Raw genomic sequence first — 22,182 nt, forward strand, 5'->3', positions numbered from 1 at the left:
GAGTATAATTGCTTTACAATGGTGTGTTAGTTTCTGCTGTATAACAAAGTGAATCAGCTATACATATACATATATCCCCGTATCTCCTCCCTCTTGCGTCTCCCTCCCACCCTCCCTATCCCACCCCTCTAGGTGGTCACAAAGCACTGAGCTGATCTCCCTGTGCTATGCGGCTGCTTCCCACTAGCTATCTATTTTACATTTGATAGTATATATAAGTCCATGCCACTATCTCACTTTGTCCCCACTTACCCTTCCCCCTCCCCATGTCCTCAAGTCCATTCTCTACATCTGCGTCTTTATTCCTATCCTGCCCATAGGTTCTTCATAACCATTTTTTTTTAAGATTCCATATATATATGTGTTAGCATATGATATTTGTTTTTCTCTTTCTGACTTACTTCACTCTGTATGACAGATTCTAGGTCCATCCGCCTCACTACAAATAACTCAATTTCGTTTCTTTTTATGGCTGAGTAATATTCCATTGTATATATGTGCCACATCATCTTTATCCATTCGTCTGCCGATGGACACTTAGGTTGCTTCCATGTCCTGGCTATTGTAAATAGAGCTGCAATGAACATTGTGGTACATGACTCTTTTTGAATTATGGTTTTCTCAGGGTATATGCCCAGTAGTGGGATTGCTGGGTCGTAGGGTAGTTCTATTTTTCATTTTCATAAGGGCAATTTTATCCACTGCTTTTTTCTGCCGTTGCAGAATGTTTATGGCCAACACTTTGAATGAACGACAGAACTTAGGAAAGCAGAGCCGCCCCCTCTGTCTGCTTTTAATCCATTAACACTTTGCTAATGTCTCTGAAAGAAAGGATATGAAGTCAATGCGGGGAAAGATAGGAGCAGGGAGTGATAGAAAAATTAAAAATAAAACTCTAGTAGTGTCAAAAATAATGTAAAGGGCTGGCAGCGGCAGAGCTTAAATACAGTGCATCTTTGTCCCCTCTTCTCTCCTTGAATATTTCTTCTCTTTGTTTAATCATAGATATAAGTCCCCTAGCTCCCTGACTTTCTGGAAGGTTGTGGAGTTAACAAAGTCAGGAACGAGGCAGTACTAGAGGGAGAGAAAACTCTGGGGAAGAGACCCAGTCTCCTTTCCCATGCTTTGGTTTTATTGGACTCTAAGAAACATACCTCCCCCCCTCAAAACTGGTGGGGAAACCTCTTGGTAGAAATGAGTTCAAGGGAATCGGCAGTAAGGAAGGATGAGAACTCAGAAGTAGAGAGAAAAGCATCGTGGAGGCAGGAAGGGGAAGAAATGAAGCACAGGGACAAGGAAAAACCGGTACGGAAGCAAAGTGCCTTTCACCTTGTGTGGCCCCGCAGTGACTTCCTTCTCAGAAGTCAATCCTGTCGTTAGGGAGAAGCGGTTTTCCCTGCCCCATGTTCCCAATCAAGGCAACAGTAAGACCGGGGAGAGGGAGGGTTGTTACTAGTTTGGGATCTTCATAGAGTCTCTGAGAGCATCCCACTTCCTGCTGAAAGTGTATCCTTTTTCTTTTGTCTCCCAGTGGGCAATTTCTTCCCATTTAAAATGAGCGTGCTTTGTCCACATACCTTCTTTGCCCTGACTCTTCCCCTAAAAAAAAAAAATCACTAAAAAACTCAAGTAATAGAAACAGAATCCTAGAATCTCATAGTTGAAGGATCCTCGGAGAGAGTAAAGAATCATCTCCAAAAGTCCAGACCCTTCTGTGGCATCGATTGCTCGGGCCCTTGCATCTCACAAGTGCACTCCGAGACCGGAACCAGCGCCACCAGCATCACGGGGAAGCCTGTTAGAAATGCAGACCCCGAGGCCTTACTCCAGACTCCAGCATCAGAATCTGTATCTTGACAAGCTCTCCAGGTGACTCATTTGTGTATATTCGAGTTTGAGAAGCGCTGACTTAGGCCACCTTTGGTGCTAATCCATCGTCCCTGATGAGGTATCATGTCACTCTGTGCTCAGAATCAAGCAATAGTTCCCCAAGATGGTTCTCAGGATACACAGTGGGAAACTCTCTTAGTGGGAAACTCTTATGTGGTCTTCAAGCACTCTTCTCCTGGATCCGCAAGCTTCCTCGCATGCCGCTCTCCTCCTGCTTTCTGCCTGCCAGTCTCATCAAGGGACTTCCTTCGGTTCCTAAAATGTGCTGTGTTCTTTCACGTGACACGTCCTTCCTTCTCTCCTTTCGCCTCCAAGGTCACCTCCTCACAGCCCTTCACCCTACTCCCGCGACCACCGCTGTTCAGTAGAAATGTAGTGTAGGCCGTTTCCATAATTTAAACTTCTTCTAGTAGTTATATTAAAAAATATAAGTAGATGAGATTAATTTAATAATACCTTATATTTATCCCAATAAATCAAAGCTATTATCACTTTGATATGTACCACCAGCCACATTTTAAGTGCCTAATAGCCACAGGTGTCTAGTGGCTCCTATTTGGACAGTGCAAGCCTAGATTATATTAAAACCCCTCTCCCAACTTACTATATTATCTCCCAGCTCCCTGTACTTTTCCACCTCTTTAAATATCTGTGTTTTAAAAATTATTGATAATGTCGTTTAATATCAGTTTTCTCTAGTAGACTAAATAAAATCTCTTTTGGGTAATTTTGTTCATTATGGTATCTCCAGTGCCTACTGCTGGTGCTACATATACCTCTGAGGTAGGATGGATGATTGAATGTGTAAAGAGGTGAAAAGGAAGCCGACTTCTTTGGGTTTTGTATCATAATTGAGGTTTGGGACAGCTGCTTTGCTTCTCTTCGTTTGGTTTGACACTTTGATATTCTCTGGATATTTGATTCCTCTTTTATCTGCACCATACAAGCACTCTCTAATTATTTCCTGTCTTAAAAAACGAGCAAACAGTACTGCTCTGGTGGCTCCACCCTAATTCTCTGCTCCTTTTTCTTCCCACCCCAGGCCCCACTTGTAGCCAACATGCTTTAAAGAGTTAACGGAACCTCGATCTCTAGTCCTCTACCTCCTGTTCACCTTAAATATCTCCAGTATGGCTTCCACCTCTTTTGGGAAGGTCACAACTTCCATTTGGTCAAATCCGTTGGCACTGATGTTCTCATCTTGCTTGGCATTGCTGTGTTATTTGAGGCTACTGGCCGTGCCTTTCTGGAAACGTTCTCCTCCCATGGCTTTGTGATCCCACCTCTCTCCTTGTTTTTCTTCTAACACTCTGACATCTCCTTAGTCTCCTTTGTAACTCCTCTCCTTCCTCTACCTGACCTTTACATATCCAAGTGGTATGGAAGTATTCAGTAGGATCCTTTCTCCTCTCAATCTCTAAGTCTCTCTGGGTTGATAGCTCATTCGTTCTCATGGCTTCAGATGCCCCGTACTTGCTGCTGCTACTCACCTCATCACTCTAGCCTCCTAATTCATGACCCACTCGATATCTCCATTGGATGCCTTGTGGAATTCTGAAGAGGAATTCTTGAATCCCCATCCCCAACCTGTTCCTCCTCAGACCCCCCTCAGCAATCAGCACTCAGTTTACTGAAACATCCATTCGGTGGCCAAAGCCAGGATTCTGCCTCTCCCTCGTCTCCACCTCCATCTATCAGCAGGTCCTGAGTCGTCTGTGCTCAGAGGCTATCCCCATCTGTCCACTTATCTCCATCTCAACAGCCCCCAGCCAGGCCGGGCCACCTCTATGTTTCATTGGGTTAACAACCATGAACTAATACTTTGACTTCCTTCTTCACCATCAATCCTTGCCACCCCATATTTCCCCCAGAGGAGGCACAAGGATATATTTTTAAACGTAAAGCAGACCATTTCATTCTATGTGAAGCCCCCCTAAGAATACCCCATTTCACTTAAAATATAACCCAAACTCCTTTTTGTGGTCAATAAAACCCTCAAATGAGTTGGCCCCTGACAACCTCCCCCAACTTCATCTTTGATCTCCTTCACCCTAGCTCACTCTGCTCTAGATAGAAGAACTATGGAACCTGCCAGATTCTCTCCTTCATTAGGCATTTGAGAATGGGCTTCCTTCTACCCAGATCTTCACAGAATCATCTTTTCTCTTGTATTTTCCCCCAGATCCTCACATAATTGTCTTCTTCTCATCCTCAGGTCTTGGCTTAAATGTCATCTCCATGATAAGGCTTCTCAGCTGTTCTCTATTCCAGGACCCTACTTGTTTCCATCAAAGCGCTCTGCATTTTGTAATTTCTCATTCATCTGTATACTTGCTTGACTGTCTGCTTGCCCCATAAGGACAGTGATTATGTCTATTTCATTCCCCGCTGTACCCCTACAGCCATGTGCACAGAGAACATTCAGCAGATGTTTGTGGAATGAGTGGACCCTGTAAGAGTCTTTTAGCATTCTGCCAATTACTTTAGCACTTCTGAACAAGCTCTATTATATTCCTATATCTCTTGCTTATATTGGAAAGAAATTGCCACCTTTAACCAGTTGAAAAAATTGGCAGCTGAAATCAGAACAAATTTTCAGTGATAAGATGACTCTAAATTTAGGCTGATGCCACTAAAGATAAAGTAGGGAAATTCTTCCACTCAACTGTTTCTAAGAAAAGTTGTTATTAAAAACCATTTTCCTAATGTTACTTCATAGTCAGTGGTTACCAAAATCTAGGCAGAGAGTACAGTTTGGGATTTAGCTTAAAATGAATCTGAAATGAGTACAACCAGGTTTTACTACTGGTTTCTGGAATTCCATTGCCTTCATGTGACCCAAATAGAGAAAATGTGAATTGCATGGTTAGGGAATAATTTTAATTCTGATAAGGCAGTTCTGCGGTGTTATGGAGAGAAAGTTGGAGTCAGGGAACCTCAGTCCTGGTTGAGCAGTCAGCATAGTATGTAATTTTCCACATAACACTTGAAACTCCCTCAGTTCGCATTTATTTTCAAGTGAGAATACGGAAGCACTGCTCACCGATCCTCCAGAGTTGTTGTAAAAACGTCTAGTGACATCATACACTTGACTTGTGGTCAGAAACATAGGAAGTTTTACACAAATATATTGTATTCGTAATTTTAACTATGGAGGACATTTTAGGAAAATTCTAATTAAGAAATAGCATTTGGAGGAAGTTTTAAAACACACGTAAGTGTTTTGGTTTTCTTCATTGTTTGTAACAGTGCCTGAGAAGTGTGTACCGAAAGGCAGTAGGAAAGGAGGCAGCGTGGTTCTGCCAGGCTCTGTCCTGCAGGGGCCTCTATCTGCACTTTGCTGCGTCCCTGCACCTTCCCTGTCCTCTCTGCAACCTGTAACGGAGAACTCCACCCGGCCACCAGCTTGCTTGGGCGGACCCCACGGGGCTGCCCAGAGGAAGAGGAGGCTGCAGGCTGGTTTAGTTCTTCCTCCCATTTCTCCTCCCCTCCAGTCCTTGAGGCGCGTCCCTCTCAAAGTGGGACTAGGTTTCATACACTTACCGCTTTGTTTCTGGAAAATAGAATTCATTTAATGTTTCGTTAAAAAAAAAAACAAAACAAAACAAAAACACTCATGCACCCTAAAGATATATACCCCCTTTTCCCTTCTTGTGTCTAAAGTTGTATTCCTAATGTGGATACATGACTTCACATCAAGAAGGAAAATAAACATTTTACTGACGGCATTCTGGGGGCCATCTGTTGGAGTTGGCTAGTAGACGGTAGAGGATAGGGATTTTTCAAACCTCCCCCATCTGCCTCTTGTTCCCTTAGCAAGGAGCAGTATCTTGGTGTTTCCTGCCCTTGACAGATCAGCATTGTAGAACATTGCCACCTTCAGTTAAAACTGGTAAGCGTGGTTCTGCACTTTCCAGAAACTACACTGAGTTTGCTAACACTTTCCAGAAACCACACTGAGCAAGTTCTCCCCTGTTTCCACGCTTCTCTGCTTGATGAGCCTCTGCACCATCCTTGGATGTGTATCTCTCTCTATAATTCAGCACTGAGAGAGGAAAAAACAGAAAGGAAATCTGGTAATGGGCCTGGAGTGGATGTAAGACTTAATCCACTCAGGAGGTTTTGCTGATGTCAGAGTGAAGGTCAGCCATGCTTTTCAGGCAACAGAATAACTCTGAAACCATGTGCTTTCTTCAGAATCACTCATTTGTCTTCTGTGGGAACCATACTTTCAAGGCCCAAAGGTTTAAAGTTGTCAAAATATTGAGTCTGATTTCATGATAGAACATGCGTCTTTGGTGAAGAAGTATCTTTTCTACCCAAGGTAGTAAGGGCTTTTGAGTATTTCTGTGAGTTTTTACACAATAAAGAAATGGGTGCACATGGGGTACAAAGTGACATGAGCAGGTCTTGACAGTTCTGGGCTGGGCTGGGAATCAGGAAACTTGGGAAATTATGAAATTGGGAAACTGGGAAACCTGACTTTCTACAGCTGCTTTATATCAGTAGCCACTTAGGAAGTTTAGAACCAAATCAATGAATCTTTTCCAATAATATTTTAACATCTCAATGTGAATAAATCATTGGTTGATATTTTTATAAGAAAGTCCTCTGTACTTGCCCTTCAGCCTCACAACACCATCAATAAAGGTTCTGTGACACCAATGAAAGGGATGAGTGAACAACTCCATGGGAACATTTCTCACACCCACTCGCTCTTCCCAACATCATGGCCTGACACAGTACTGCAGATTCAGAGTTAACCCAGCCCTTTCTTGGATCAGGTTCCAATCTAGTCTCCAAGGGTGGTACAGAAGAGCACCGAGCAAGTAGCCTTCACTCAGGCTCCATACCCTTCTTCTTGTTGTCATGAGATAAGTATACCTGTCACCACGCCTCAGAACCTGAAGTGTTTGTGACGAGTAAGCCCACCATGGATTTCATTTACATCGGATTAAGGAAACTCTTGACTCTAGCATTGACCCTCCTAATCTTTCACGACGTCCCTCTCTTAGGTATAAAAATGGAAGGAAATGGAATCTTGGAGAACTTAGAAGTCATGTCCTTGAAGGTGCCTAGGTTTCCAGTAGCTGTAGATGTGAAGTTCATTGTTGTGTACATTTTAAGGCAATTACAGCTAAAGCTGACCATTTTGTTTCTCAAGGAAAATAGTATTCCTTTCACTTCTAACAATAAATAGTAGGAAAAGAGTATTTTATCCTAAAGACACATCCTTTTCTTTCTCTTCGTGATGTCTAAAGCTAATTTTCTAATATGGACACAAAACTCCATATTTAGAAGTAAAATAGGCATTTTGGGAGCCAGCACTGACGTTCAGTCTTGAAAATTGGATCCACCGTTGCAATAGCAAACTGTACATTATCTTCCTAAGAAAATACTAATTTATCAGTCCCAAGAGCCAAAGAGTTGTTCTGTGTCAGCAATCAGCTTAGCCTCATAATTATAAATTTGTGAGGATCTGTTGAAATACATGGATCCAGAAGAATTATAGTGTTTCATAGTGAGTCATTCAGAATAAAGAGCCCTGTTATTTGTAGACATTCCATACAGTCATAGAAATTTAGAGGTGGGTCAGGTCTTAGCAATTATGTGTCTAACCCCTTTATTTTACAGATGAAGAAGTTTTGGCTTAGAACTTAGGAAATATATGAAAATACTTTAATATGCAGCACATCTTCAATAGCTTTACCAAGACTGTCTTTGAAATATTCAGCACACTCAGTGTGTCCAAAATGTGGCGAGAGTGACTCATTGTGACAAGACTCATATGTATTTAGTATACTTTGCATCTTTGGTCTAGCATATTCCTTTGTTCCTTCTTCCCCCCTCCTGCTCCCTCCCTCCCCCTTCATTCATTTATTCTTTAAAAGGTTTAGCCCTTGAGCCCCAATATCTGTGAGATGCTAGACAGAGGGCTGGTTATAAACACAAGGAGGTTCACGAGCAGTCTTTGCCCTTGAGGGACTCTCAAGAGAGAAGGTGAGACAGATGCATGAGTGAATTGTTGAAACAGAGCTTTATAAATGCGTGACTCTAGGTATGGGCAGATGTATCTCAGGACACTGAGAAGCAAAGGACAACGATTCCCTGGGAAAGTCAGAGGAAATGCACCAAGGAGGTAACACCTGAGGGGAACCCTGGCAGATGAGCTTCCATCTCAGGCAGAGAAGGCAGGAAAGGCGTCATAGGAGAGGGCGAACTTGCCCAAAGGCAAGAGAAGAGAAGGAAAGACCTGGGGTATCCAGAAGGGGGTGAGTTTAGCAATGGAAATGCAGAGAAAAATTAGTGACGTGGGAATGGTGGCGCTGAGATGGGAAGATAAATTAGAAAATAAATAAAAGAGCTGATACCTACCATGATAAAGAATTTAGCTACTATCCTGAAAGTCAGGGTTTCCCAAAGCTTAGTTGTTTAAGTATTATTTCCACAACCTCTCTTATTTTTGTTTGACCTGTAAACCACTTGTACTACTATTTTTAACTTATTTTTCTAAAACCATTTACTTTTAAGCATATTTGTTTTTGGAAGAAACTTTATGTCAGTGTTGTAAGTAAAAAATCAATGTCACTTGCAGTAACTTCAAGGACATCATTAAAATGAATGTGATGAAAATAAAGCATTTCTGCTAACTCTTTGCTTATGAAAGTCTCTGAGCTAAAGGCCCACAGTTTCATTATTCTGAAGGGAGTTTGTAAGTTTTGGAGAGGAGTTAAAGTCACTGTAGCTCCAAACTGAGAGTCCTTAAATTAATTAAGAGGAAGAAAGAGTTGAAAGGTATATAGCTTGCTTACTCTCCAAGTCAGGGGGATTTATGGGTCTTGTGCACCATCTTAGTTACTGCAGGGGTATGTGTCCCACATAGGGGGAAATACTGTTTTAGGCAGTACAAGGCCTCTCAAGGTTTTTGAGCTAAGAAGTGACAAAATCAGACTTACCTAAAGAGGGGATTAATCAGGATCAAAAGGGAAACCAAAGAAGAAAAGAAACCCTGCAGGGGCTGTGGAAGGGTCTAGTCAGTATAATAAGATGAATAGAGGGACCAGATTAAAGAAGGATTTAGGATCAGGCTACATAGGACTTGGTGCCTAAAGGATGAGGGGCAGGGATGCCTTGGAGATGGATTGCTTGGGAGGCTGCATACATGGTCATGTGATTCAGGCCAGGTATATGAGGAATACGTTTAAGGAAGACAGAGTAGAGTGTGTGTGTGCATATGCGTGTGTGTGTGTGTGTGCACATATGCGTGTGTGTGTGTTTTGGATGAGGAGGGGGAAGGCAAGAAGCAGGTGAGGGTAGGGGTGATAAGACCCCTGGATCAGAACATGCTACCTGTTACACATAACGTGCACATCCCAGGCTCACATTAAATGCTTGTTGAATAAATGATGACCTGTGGATGGTCAGCAGGCAACTGGAAATACCCTACTGGAGATCAGAGACATTCCAAATGCCAGTTAGATTGGAAGAGGGAACTGTGGTCTACAAATCAACCTCAAATGCATTTCCATTTACCTACTGACCATTTTAGAAGCTTTGTGCCGTAATCAGGTAGACAGGTTTAAGGTATATTGGGCATGTTTATGTTCATAAGATGTTAAAAATGAATCCACTCACCCAAAAAAGTCACTGAGAACCTACACATGTAAAGCAATTTGCTGGGTGCTTTGAGGGATAGAGAGGTAAATTAGACACAGACTGTTCTCACAGAGCTTGTAAAGATCTCATAAAATAATCGATAAAATTTTCAGCGATCTAAAGTTTAACATGTGAAGTATTTATTCATGATTTCCGGGAAACAAATTTAGCCTCAAAATCTGCCTATAAGCCCTAGTTAGTCTGATCTTTGTTTCCATGCATTATAAGAAGTGTATCATGGGGTCGGGGTAGAACAACAGTATAAGTGGAATTTTTGGTAGACTTACAGAATCGGAAGTGAAAATCTTGCCTGCCGTTAAGGGCCCTTTTACTTGTGTTGTGCTTAAAATACCCATTTTCCCAGCTTAGGAGAAATAAACTAATTGCGTTTTATCTTTTATATATATATATATATAAAATTGTCCTTCTCCTCAGACAGGTATATGATATAGTAAAAAATTAGAGCATTCTCACAAAAACCTGTTATCTAATCCACTTTTCATAACTGGGATTTTTTCCAGGGAGTCAAGACACAGACTGGAAAACACAGATTTCCCTCTCAGCCTAAAAAAGAGTCATAGGTTTGAATAAGGAGGACAACGAGCCTAATGTTGATGCCCCTTCTTCAGTTTCTAGGCTCTTCTGTGGAAAGAAGTGTTTTCATAAGACTCAGACAGAATTCATTTCCATAGAGCATTCTTAATGGCTCCTGTCAGAACAAAACAGCTGGGAAACATATGGTATCCATTTCCCTGTATCACTTGGAAAAAATTTCACATGTAAATAAAGCCAACATAAAAGAGTAGCCCTTTGAACCCACGACCTTATACGATACATAAATATATTGGTACAATGCTCTCGTTGTATTGGCCCACTAAGTTATGTGGCTTTAAAAGTGTTTTATTGCATTCTGAGATGCACATTATCAAGAAGTTTCCAAAAAATGAAGGTAATTGGAAAATACCAGCAAATACTATCCCTAATAATAAGTATGTATCTCAGAAATGTTAAGAAATGTATATATATTTTTCCTACTATATTTTAAGGTTTTCAGAAAATTGATGGATAAAATTTAAGGCATATTTACATTTATAAACTCTGTGTCCACTATTTTTCTGTTGGTTTAAATAAGTAAGTAACCATATATTCTTGAAAGGAAGAGAGAAAGGCTTGGCAAAAATTTCTGGCAGGCCTTAATTTTTTTTAGCTTTACATTTTGAGGGAGAAAAGGACATATAAAGGATAGAAAGACTGTTAAATTTATAATGGACCCACAGGAATTAGTCTTTGCCTTTGCCTATTTACATTTCATAAATAACTAGAAAATCTCGTTCTCATTGGTGATTACCACTCCTCTGAGTTTATTAACAGGACTTTTGTCCCCTGTGAAATTAAGCTATAAATCCCTGAGAAGGATGCTCTTTGGGCATTTAAAAAGAAATTTAATGCATTGGACAAAGTGAGATTCAAATTCAAATATAGCACTTGTTAATTGTCTGCTCTGTGCCAAGTACTGTATACAACTGAGAACCAGAGCCAGCAGAAGGCAAGAGAAGCAGCAGCTTAAGAGCATCTAGACACCTTCCTTCCCTTCTGGAACATTCTCTGTTAATACCTGTTTCTTACTGGACAGAATCCAGGCCTCCCTCCGCAGCTCACAGTATTTTCTTAGATTCCCAAAAGTCCTCAGAGAAGGACCGCTTCGTGCAGACCCTCTGAAACCACAAGCAAAATTGTGGTCCATTTGGGGGAAAGAACTCACCCACCAATAAATAGGTACATAGCATTTAGGCTTAGAACACTCACTCTCACCTCCTTATTTTGGTTCCAGAACTTATCTGAATCGTTTTAGAACACATAGCAGTAGGACGAAGAATGACCAAGGGTCTAAATTTGGGGAACGTTTCATAATTTATATGCTACTTTCACCCCAAGAATCAATGGTAGCCAGGGACTGTTGCAGAAATTACAGACCTGAGTATACCCTCGTCTTAGCTCCTTTACTTCCTGGTTGTACTCCATAGCAAAGAACAGACACATACACATGCTTTGGGGTTAAATACTTCCCACCTGCTGTTGTTCCAGAAGAGGAGAGAGCGATGGGAGATGCCTAGTTAGAGGGCATGTCCTGAAACCTCACCCCTTTGATGGGGGATGGTGTAACCTCAGTGGGAAGGGAGTAGGAATCCATAAACTGGTGGGCTGCAAGCTACCAAGAGTGCGGGGTCATCTTCGTAGTCAAGGGAGTGTCCCAGAGAGGAGGCGGTGTCATCGAGGCTGAGGGAGGAAGGGGCAGCCGGTCACACGAGGCCGCCGCACTGCGGGAGGAGGTGGTGCTTAGCTTTCACCTCCCGTTACGCTCCGTCTCAGCCAGGCACTCGGACGCAGACTATACAGTCTTCATCTAAACTTTGCAAGAAATGAGAAGAAAAACAAATAGTCTGCCTACTTCACCCTCCCTTTGCACCTTCCTTCTCCTCTTGTTCATTTCCTGCTTTCCAAATGACCGAGGGCAGCAGTGACTCTTAAAGAGCACATTCCCGTGTGAAGCTAGTGCGTTATGTGGATGTGTCATATGCCAGAAATTACTCTCGAATGCCCGTGAGCGATGGTTGACTGGAATACTCAGTCTGCGGTGGGATGAACTCAACCATGGCTTATCTCCCATGGTCCAGTCAGTCCTGACCAATTCATTCCTTCCTGTTCTTTCCCTAATCCACCTAACAAATCACCTAGGGAATCACCCAGTAGGTATCAGTTTAAGTTTGCCCAATATTAAACCATTTATCCCTTCTTTCTCTGAGACGTCGTCGTAAGCTTTCAGAGTATACCCGTGCGCGTGTGCACATATGCACATACGTCCCTTCTCTCCCTGGATTAGTTTGGAAGTTCGTTTAACACAAAGGATCCTATCCTCCAGTTCTCTTTTTCAGGGTGATGGCAAGTATCAAAATACTATCAGGGAGGTGTCACCACCCAGGGAATAAACCTGAGTATCTGTCTGGGTTTGTTTTCTTTAGCTGTCTGCCTTCACTATTATTACTACTTGAATTAATTTTGAGCCAATATGTCATAACTTTCTTTTATCATTGACTGTTTTTCAATGGTAAGTATGAACCGTTTGTTTTATGGTATACGTTCTCTCTTAATTCGTCCCCTTTGAGCTTCGTCCTTAATTCGTCCCCGGGCTTCCTTTGAGCATTACTTGAGTGGACCATGTCTGCTTGCATGGCCACGCTATTTTCAGTGTTTCAGATAGTCCCCTATTTTAATTTATTTTAAAACAGTTTTTAATAGTCCCCTCTTTTAATTTATTTTAAAACAGTTTCTAGCTCTAGCTGGAATTGCGGTGTCTCAACTCTTATTACAAACACACAGAAGCCCACGGGAATCGCCGATGTATACAGTAAGTTCCGCCCAGTGAAGCGAGTGTCCCCACTGAAACATCAGCCAGAGACTCTGGAGAACAATGAAAGCGATGACCAAAAGAACCAGAAGGCAGAGTACCAGAAAGGGGGTGATTCTGACCCAGGCCCCCAACCTGAGGAGCTCAGCCCCCGAGATGGAGAGAGCAGCCCTCCAAGTAAGAGCACGGAACCCAGCCCCTTGCTGGGCGAACTGGAGCATTATGACCTCGACATGGATGAGATTCTGGATGTGCCTTACATTAAATCCAGTCAGCAGCTTGCCTCTTTTACCAAGGTGACTTCAGAAAAAAGAATTTTGGGTTTATGCACAAGCATCAATGGCCTTTCTAGCAAAGCCTGCTCTACAGGAAATGCTGAGAACTCACTGTCCAGCATGACACCATTTTGTGTTCTGTCTCCTGTGAAAAGCCCTCACTTGAGAAAAGCATCCTCTGTCGTCCGTGACCAGCAGAAGCTCTCCACTGAAGAATCCGAGAGTTCTCCTCCTCTGGTTAAATGTGGCTCTGCATATGAGCCTGAAAACCAGAGTAAGGACTTCCCAAATAAGACCTTTAGTGATCCTCATGGTCGGAAAGTTGACAAGGCGATGCCAGACTGCCAGCTCAGGGCCTTCCATCTGCAGTCCTCAGCACCAGACCCCAAACTAGAGGAGCAGATCGGTGGCATGAACTGGACCAGCTCCCAAGGCCCAGAAGAAAGGAGTGAGTACCTGAAAAAAGTAAAAAGCATCTTGAACATCGTTAAAGAAGGGCAAATATCTCTCCTGGTAAGTATGAATTAATTCCGTCTACATATTAACAATCTAGAGACTCCAGTTTTATCAGCTCCATTCATTAGTAACAGAATGATGGTGCTTCTGTCCCAATTTTTGTTTAATCTCTACTTGTGGCTTTAGTTGGGAGATGTGACTTTTGAGTTTTAAAATTAAAAGTTAGGTGGTTAGCACAAGGAAGAACAATTGGCTATAGAGGGGAGTGTTATTTCACTTGAACTTTGCCTGAATTCAACTGGAAGAAGGACACAGAGTCTAAAACATAAACAAAACGAAAAAAGCCCAGCACTTTGTTTAATATGAATCTTAATGTCTTTCTTTTTGCTTTTCAAATGGTTCCCAATGCTCTCACTCAGTTATTTGTGGGGATGTCAGTTCCTTGCTGATGGGGGACCTGCCAGATACATGAACAGAGGGTCTTCTGTTTTATCCTGATCATTATTCAGAAGACTTGGACCAGGATGTTTGAAAGCATTTGCAGATAGAAACTTACCCTGGAGCTTGACTGCCCTCTGACCCACATGGAGGTTTTATTTAGTTCCAGGTCTGCATGTCTAGGGAGAATGAAGAAGCTTTTCCAAAGACTCTAGACACGGAGTAACATGATGTAAGAAAAGTCTGTTCTGCTTAGGCTCAGGGAAAACTAAACTGCAGTCACATTCCATCTGCCTACGTTGTTCTTTCCTGGCTTCCAGACTTGGATCAAACAGTAGTAAGCCTGAGCTGACATTGTGGTGTTAATTAAAGTCTCATTCAAGAAAATCATCACATCTTGGCAGTGTGATTCTACTTAGGGTAGAGCCATGCATAGATAAGTATAATGCGCTTGGTCTGTTATCACACATCTTAGTGTTATAATAGGATGATATGATTGAACGATTTTACTAAGTAAAGTAATATTTTTTTCATCTCCTGAAGATGTCTTTTCCATTTCTCCTGGCTCTTCCTCTCTATTTCTCCTTGGTTCATTCCTTTCTTTTGTCTTTCCCGTGTTTTTATGTTTCCCAAGTGATAACACTTCTCAGTTTACCCAATGGTCTTTATCAACGAGTTTATACTCAGGGGACTGAACTTCACTAGAGGTGAGGAAACCAAAGGCCAGGTTGCCTCCAGATGCCCCAGGAGTTTGTTTAGGGATGAAAGTGTCTAGGGGTACCCGTGGGAACACTGGCTGCAGCACTTATCATGTAGCTTGCCGTCAAAGCCAGCTCTCCATAGTTCAAGGCAACGCAGATGGTTAAGACAGGTAGTTCATTCATTTAACAAACCTACAACAGGGAATAAAACACAGCCTGGCCCTCAGAACTTAGCAGGAGTGGAGGAGACAGACAGGGAACCTGCCAGTTACCGTTAAGTGTCATCGCAGTTGTTAGATAGCCAGCTTGGAACCGCTACAGACTTGCTGACTCCTGTCTGTCACATGTCTCCCAGGAAGATAAGTCACTTGAGCATTCATGTTCTAAAGCGCAGCATAACAAAAATGTCACTGAAAATCATTAGAATTAATTAATTGCGAGGAGTTCTGACTTATTAGATCCCCATGGCTGCCACCAGAGCTTCTGGAAGCTCATCTCTTCTTCCCAGTGCCCAGAGCAAAACCCCCATAGCATCTCCTTGTGATTTATTGACTTAAGTTTTCTCCTCTTACTCTGTGTTCAGCCACACCTAGCTGCCGACAATCTAGACAAAATTCATGATGAAAGCGGAAACAATCTCTTACACGTTGCCGCAGCGCAGGGACATGCAGAATGTCTGCAGCACCTCACGTCTTTGATGGGAGAAGATTGCCTCAACGAGCGAAATGTGGAGAAGTTGACTCCAGCGGGCCTGGCCATCAAGGTGACTGGTTGGGGGCCGGGCCCTCCACAGCTGAAAGTTGGGTTTCTATCTTTGAAGATTCCTAGTAAGCTTCAGTGTTAGAATGGAGGGAGAGAAGAGTGATATACCAAGCCAACAGCAAATGAACCTATTGTATTTAAAAGGTTAATCATTTCAGTCACTAGCTGCTTTGAGATTTTGAGACTATATTCCAATTTAGGGTAAGCTTCAAATCAGCTAATAAAGAGAAAGGAAAATGATCTGTTGCCATTCTGAGAATTTTTGTTATTCTTAACCACCCCTGGATCTGTGTGAGGCTGTTTCATTTTTTCCTAATGTGGGTGTAATGAGCAAGACAAATGAGGAAAAGGTGTATTATAAGGGACGCTAGCACTCAGGAGTATTTCAGACAGTAAAGTGGACTTCTAATGGATTACATCTGAAGTTTAAACGTCTACAGTATCAGGAGTTGTTTAGAATATCGGTGCCGAGTTTGCATTTGGCTCTTGCAGACCACAGTATGTTATCTGTCAAAAACTCCACAAATTAATGCCGACTGGGATAGAGTTAAAACCTAGAAACTGTGGTACAGGAAAACATGGTCTTTTATAGCACTGCAGTGAGTGCCTCTGTAAAATATAACACATCACTAGAAGGTTAGCTATTAAGCTAAAATTACTTTTAAGATCTTTGGTAAATAAATATGGAATTCAGTCACATTTATTAATAAGTCAGAAGTGAAGTTTAGGGAAATATAATACATCTTGTGCTTCTGCATATGTACTTTACTTTACTTAATAGTTATGTCTTCTAAAAGCTGAATAATCATAATTTTTATAAATGGAATTATACTGAGATTTACTAGGGGAACTTGCTAGTTAAAGAAGTCTACTTGTGAATTCACTGAAGAACGTGTTATATTTGAAAAACAAGCATTTTCCTTCCCCAGTATACCTCTTATGCAAATCTGAATTTTTGTGTCTGCAATTTATTTATCATTCAGCAAAGATTAAAAAGTTGTTTTCTGTTTTATTTAATGTTACTCAGTGATTAGCTTTTTTGATCAAATAAGAAATCCATGACCCCAGTGGATATCATTTTCCTTTAGTTGTAAATGATGCTATGTCAGATTAAGAGCTGAACTGCAGGCAGCCATCAAGAAGAAAGAGAAATGAAATGTGAAGTCAAAGTCAAGCATAGTGGAGTTCAGCAATGTGTACGAGTCCACCAGGTACTGTGTTAAGCTGCTGGCAACACAAATTTAAATGAGACGTAGTCCCTTTTCTTAAGGAACTGATAGCCTGGTGGATAAGGCAGGTAAATTATCAGTAATACAAGTGCAGGATGGCGAATTCAGGATCTAGTCCCATGTCAGAATCCTGTGGGAAGGCAGGAGTTGGGTTTGGTAATCAGTGGGCATGTGTCAGTGATGACTAAAATATTCTTGCAATGCCAGTGATTGTTGACATTCGCCTTGCCGTTTTAGTATTTATAAAATACAGTTCTCATTAGTTTTCCTGACTAATGGTGCATTTTGAATATATTCTAACTACATAGTTGGATGAAATTTTTTTGTTAATTTATATGCCCGAGTACTTGTTCTGATAGGGTAAGGATCTTCAGAGTAGGAAGGTACATAAGAAATCTAGTGGTCATTAAGCCAACCCTGGGTAAACTCCTTCTGTGGTATCCATATTAAGTGTTAATTCATTCTTAAACTGCTCCAGTCAACATAGGATCCCCATCATACAATCAGCATGCAAACTTAAACAATAAATTTTTCTTTGCTTTAATGAAGAACATACATCAAGCCCACAGGACTCAAAAGCTCTTATAGTTTTGCAGTCTCAGGCTTTTCATACTTTACTTCTGGACAATGATCTGAGAAATGGAAGTACTCTTTTATTCCTTTATTTAATCTAGAATTTACAAAAGCAGTAAATACAAATATTTTATAATGTATGCCACCCTCTTTGGCAGTCTGTCCTGACACATGTCCTGCCTCAGTCCATTAGTGTATTGTGATGGACATTGATGAAACTCAGGGAGTGCTAAGAAGTCATCATTCTTCTGTTTTAGGACCTTGTTTTCAACACTAGTAACTAACTGGTGGTATTTCACCTCCTTAAGCACAGTTCTGAGAACCCTGCTGTCATTAAAGAAAACAAACTTGGTACGAATGGGCAGAAGTTGCTCAGATAATATGTCTTGGCTGACAGGAAGCAGAGTCAGAGACAAGGTATCAAATAAAAAGATTACATTAGAAAAGGGGCTCTGAAGTCATACCAAGGCTTAAGAACATCTCCCCACACTGTTAAACTCCTTAAATATGGAACATCATAAGTTCTTGCCAGCTACATGCAGCATTTATTGAGTGCTTTCTGGGAACCCAACACTAGATACTGTGGGAGTTCAACAGGCATTATTAAGTGCGCTTTGGGAACAGTTAAGCAAAATAATTGTAAAGAAAGATTTCTAAAAGGTGAGAACAGTCTGTTTTCTAAAATGGAGCCAGCACACGAAATTACTTTAGAATCTAAACGGATTTGGAATGAAATAACCTTGATTCTCTTTTTATTTCTGAGTAAGCCCAAAGACAAAATGCTGGTCTGGTGAGAAAACATATAACCTACTGATATTCCTTTTTAACATACAGTGAGTGACCCAAGGCTCAGGGACTTCAACAGGCAAAAATCTCCCACTAGAATTTACTAACATTTTTTGTTTTCTTGGTATTTCTATTAATGGCAAGTGATACTGCTTTCAAACTCATAGTAGTGATATAATATTTCCTTTTCCCTCTCTAGCAACTTTTTACTTGTTTAAATGTTTCCTTGAGTAACTAAACCTAACACACATCTAACAGAGCGTTCTCCCCAGCAGCAAGTGCACATGAAATAGTGCATTTTTCTCAAGTGCACATGAAATAGTCTCCATGATAGACCATATGCTAAGTCATAAGACAGATCTCAATAAATTTAAAAGGATTAAAATCATACAAAGTATGTCCTTCCACCATAATGAAATACAATTAGGTATTAATAACAGAAGGGAATTTAAGATATTCACTAGTATACAGAATTAACACACCTCAAAATAATAATTGTGTCAAAAGAGAAATTACAACGGAAATTGTAAGATATTTAGAGATGAATGAACATGCAACATACCAACATTTTAGCATGCAGCTAAAGCAATGCTTAGAGGGAAATTTATAGTTGTAAATGCATATGTTTAAAAAAGAAGGAGGAGGACGAGGAGGAGGAGGAGGAAGGTCTCAAATTATTAGCCTAATCTATCTCAAGAAACTAGAAAAATAAAGCAAACTAAATTCAAAGCAAGCAGAAGGAAGAAAATTAACATTTTTTCAAGCAAAAATAAATGAAATAGGGCTTCCCTGGTGGCGGAGTGGTTGAGAATCCGCCTGCCAATGCAGGGGACACGGGTTCGAGCCCTGGTCTGGGAAGATCCCACATGCCGCAGAGCAACTAGGCCCGTGAGCCACAACTGCTGAGCCTGCGCGTCTGGAGCCTGTGCCCCGCAACGGGAGGGGCCGCGATAGTGAAAGGCCCGCGCACCGCGATGAAGAGCGGTCCCCGCACCGCGATGAAGAGTGGCCCCCACTTGCCGCAACTAGAGAAAGCCCTCGCACGAACCGAAGACCCAACACAGTCAAAAAAATAAAATAATAAATAAATAAATAAAGTAGCTATAAAAACAAACAAACAAACAAAAAAAACAAAAAAAAAACCCAGATCCATGGGGGAGGGGGTTCCAGTGTTAAAAAAAAAAAAAAAAAAAAAAAAATGAAATAGAGAATAGAAAAATAATAGAGAAAATCAACAAAAGCAAATTTGGTCTCATAAAAAGATTTTTAAAAATTAGCAAGCCTTTAGTTAGACTGACCAAAAAAGAGAGAGAGAGAAAGAAAGAGAGAAAAGACTCAGATTACTAAAATCAGAACTATTGCCTCATATTTTTGTGTTCTGTGTAAATACCCATTGATGTAAATTGTCTTGCCTCATAGACGCTCAGTATGGTTCCTACACCTTTCTTTATTCAGAGGGAATGAAGCACGTTGTGTCAGTGGGGTTTTTTAAATTCTCCTAGGAAACACTGCATGCTCAAATTGTGTAATTTAAGGAAAGTCTGTAATGAATGATTTATATACAAAAGGAGGGTGGGTGGACAGGGTCTAGGGATCCCATGAAGGAAAGTGCAGCATATTAGGGTTAATAACAACCAGAGCACAGTTACCCAGAGCCTGAAAGGGCAGGGGAAGGACCTTGAGCTAGAGAGGGTTGAGTAGAACTGCTGACTTTTGACCTTTGACTGGTGGCAGGACTCAGCAGACCAGTGGCACCTCCATAAAGGGGGAGTTGAGAACAAAGGGGACCTCACACTCACTCTCTTTTCCTGGTCTCCTGTTACTGCTTTCCATTAGCCAAACCCAGTCAGAAGGCAGGGGGCAAGGGAGCCAACCCATACAGATCAGCCTCCCTGGGCAGGAAGGAGGGCAGAAACAGGAGGAGATCGATCTGAATGGGGCACCTGGAAGCTATTCAGCACACACCTGATCGTGCTAGATGCCCCAGTCAGAGAGAACTATTCTGCGTGTGAATAGTTGGAAGTTGACTACTTGAAATTCCATTATCCAAATAGGAGTAAATGAAGAATGAGCAGATTACCCGCCCTGTCTTGTTTTTAGAATAGGCTTCCCTGACTTCATGCCCACAGTAGTTCTTTTCTCCTGTGCTAAGGTCCCACACCATGCAAACCAGGAAAGCAGTTGAATGTCTCATCTGTCTTATGGAGTTATTGTGAGGATCTAAGAGAGCGTTCTAATACAGTGTAAGGTGACGTATTATGTGCTTAGTAAGCTGACATGCATCGCCTCATTTGATCTTTACAGTAACTCCATGAGGTAGCTGCTACTAACCCCTGCTATTTCATAGATGAGAAAATTGAGTATCAGAGAGGTGAGGTAAGTTGTTCAAAGTCTCGTAACTAAGTGGTGGATTAAGGGTTTAAATCCATTCCAAAGTCTGGGTCTTAATCGCTAGGTTACATATGTCACGACTGCCTTCCTGGTTTGCACAGTGTGGGATCTGAGCACAGGAGAACAGGGCTACTGTGGGCATGAAATCAGAGAAGGCTTCAGCGAAAGTAGCATTTGAGCCAGTGTAATGGGATTATTTTCCTTTTCTTTATTTTGGACTCCTAACATGCTAACTTATCAAGAGAAAAAGCAGAGTTAATGGATAAACAAATTGTGATATATTTATACAATGGAATACTTCTCAGCAATAAAAAGGAATAAGCTATTTCCAAGCACTAGCTTGGGTGAATCTCAGAAGCATTATGTTGGGTGAAAGAAGCCAGATGCAAAAGAGTACATACTCTATTCTGCTGTGATAGGAATCATAGTGGTCGCCTGGGTAAAGGTGAGGGATATGAGAGCAAAGGAGTACTAGAAATGTGGGCGTGCGGTGGAAATGTTCTACATCTTGATTGGAGTTGTAGTTAACAAGAGAATATATTTGTCAAAATTCATGAAACTGTACTTTAAAGAGTATATTTTATAGTTCGCAAATTATACCTCAATAAATTGATTTTAAAATAACTGATGAAATTACGAAAATGTATTAAGTAAAAATTATGCAGTTGATTTATAGTCAAAATTACTGATCAGAAATATAATAGGTGATATACATTTATTGTAAATGAATTAAGCCAGATATAAAAGCCAGAATTCATGTAATTTTTCTTTTGGTAAAATTACCATCTGTGAGGTATTTTTTCAAACCTGAATTACCTTAAATTTCTTTTTCTTTTCTTTTTAATCTAGAATGGTCAGTTGGAGTGTGTACGCTGGATGGTGAGTGAAACAGAAGCCATTGCTGAATTGAGTTGTTCTAAGGATTTTCCAAGCCTTATCCATTACGCAGGTTGCTTCGGCCAGGTATGAAGAAATTTTTAATTATCTTCTATTTGCACGCTATGTAATCTATCTCTTTTTAAATTTTTAGTCCATCAAAATCGAAACATGAAAAATCATCAAAAATGTATTCAAAGATTTATAAGCAGCCATATTCATTGCAGCATTTTTTATATGAAAGAAATGCTTTAAACAACCTAAATATTCCAGATAGGATATTGGATAAATAATGAAGCAACATCCATATGATGGAATTTTACAGAAAAATATTCATTATATAATACTGAATTAAAATGTATGATACAAAACTGTTCCTGTAATTTGGTACCAACTTTGAATTTTGGAGAGAGAGAAAGAGAAATAGATAACAAAACTAGAAAAAACTATGTCACAACTTGTTTTTATAGTAATTATCACTCAGGGTAGAATTATAAGTGGCTTTTATTTTCTTTTTTATATTTTTCACTTTTTTCCAAATTTCCTACAATAAACAAATTTAACTTTTGTCAAAAGGAAAAAACGATAGATTTACTTGAAACCAAACTTAAGAAGAAAATCTTTAGTATGACATTAATCGAGGAAGTCTCCGTCCATTAAAGATAAACAATCACACTAACTAAATGAGTCTCAGTTACAACCAGTTTCTGCGTTAGGAAATCCCAGTGTGAGTCATTGATGTG

General features: G+C 40.8%; 1 protein-coding gene across 6 annotated transcripts in view; it reads left to right on the forward strand.

Annotated features, from left to right (window-relative positions):
- Window positions 1-22,182, forward strand: part of SNCAIP (synuclein alpha interacting protein) — a 217,159-nt gene that overhangs the window by 163,641 nt on the left and 31,336 nt on the right. For all 6 annotated transcript variants that reach the window (XM_059916941.1, XM_059916939.1, XM_059916938.1 and 3 more), the window contains exons 4-6: window positions 12,872-13,740; window positions 15,406-15,585; window positions 21,413-21,526. In XM_059916941.1, coding sequence (XP_059772924.1) covers window positions 12,872-13,740; window positions 15,406-15,585; window positions 21,413-21,526 — 1,163 coding nt within the window. The remainder of the gene's footprint in view (window positions 1-12,871; window positions 13,741-15,405; window positions 15,586-21,412; window positions 21,527-22,182) is intronic.

Source organism: Balaenoptera ricei, chromosome 3 (genome assembly GCF_028023285.1).
Source record: "Balaenoptera ricei isolate mBalRic1 chromosome 3, mBalRic1.hap2, whole genome shotgun sequence".
Taxonomy (NCBI): domain Eukaryota; kingdom Metazoa; phylum Chordata; class Mammalia; order Artiodactyla; family Balaenopteridae; genus Balaenoptera; species Balaenoptera ricei.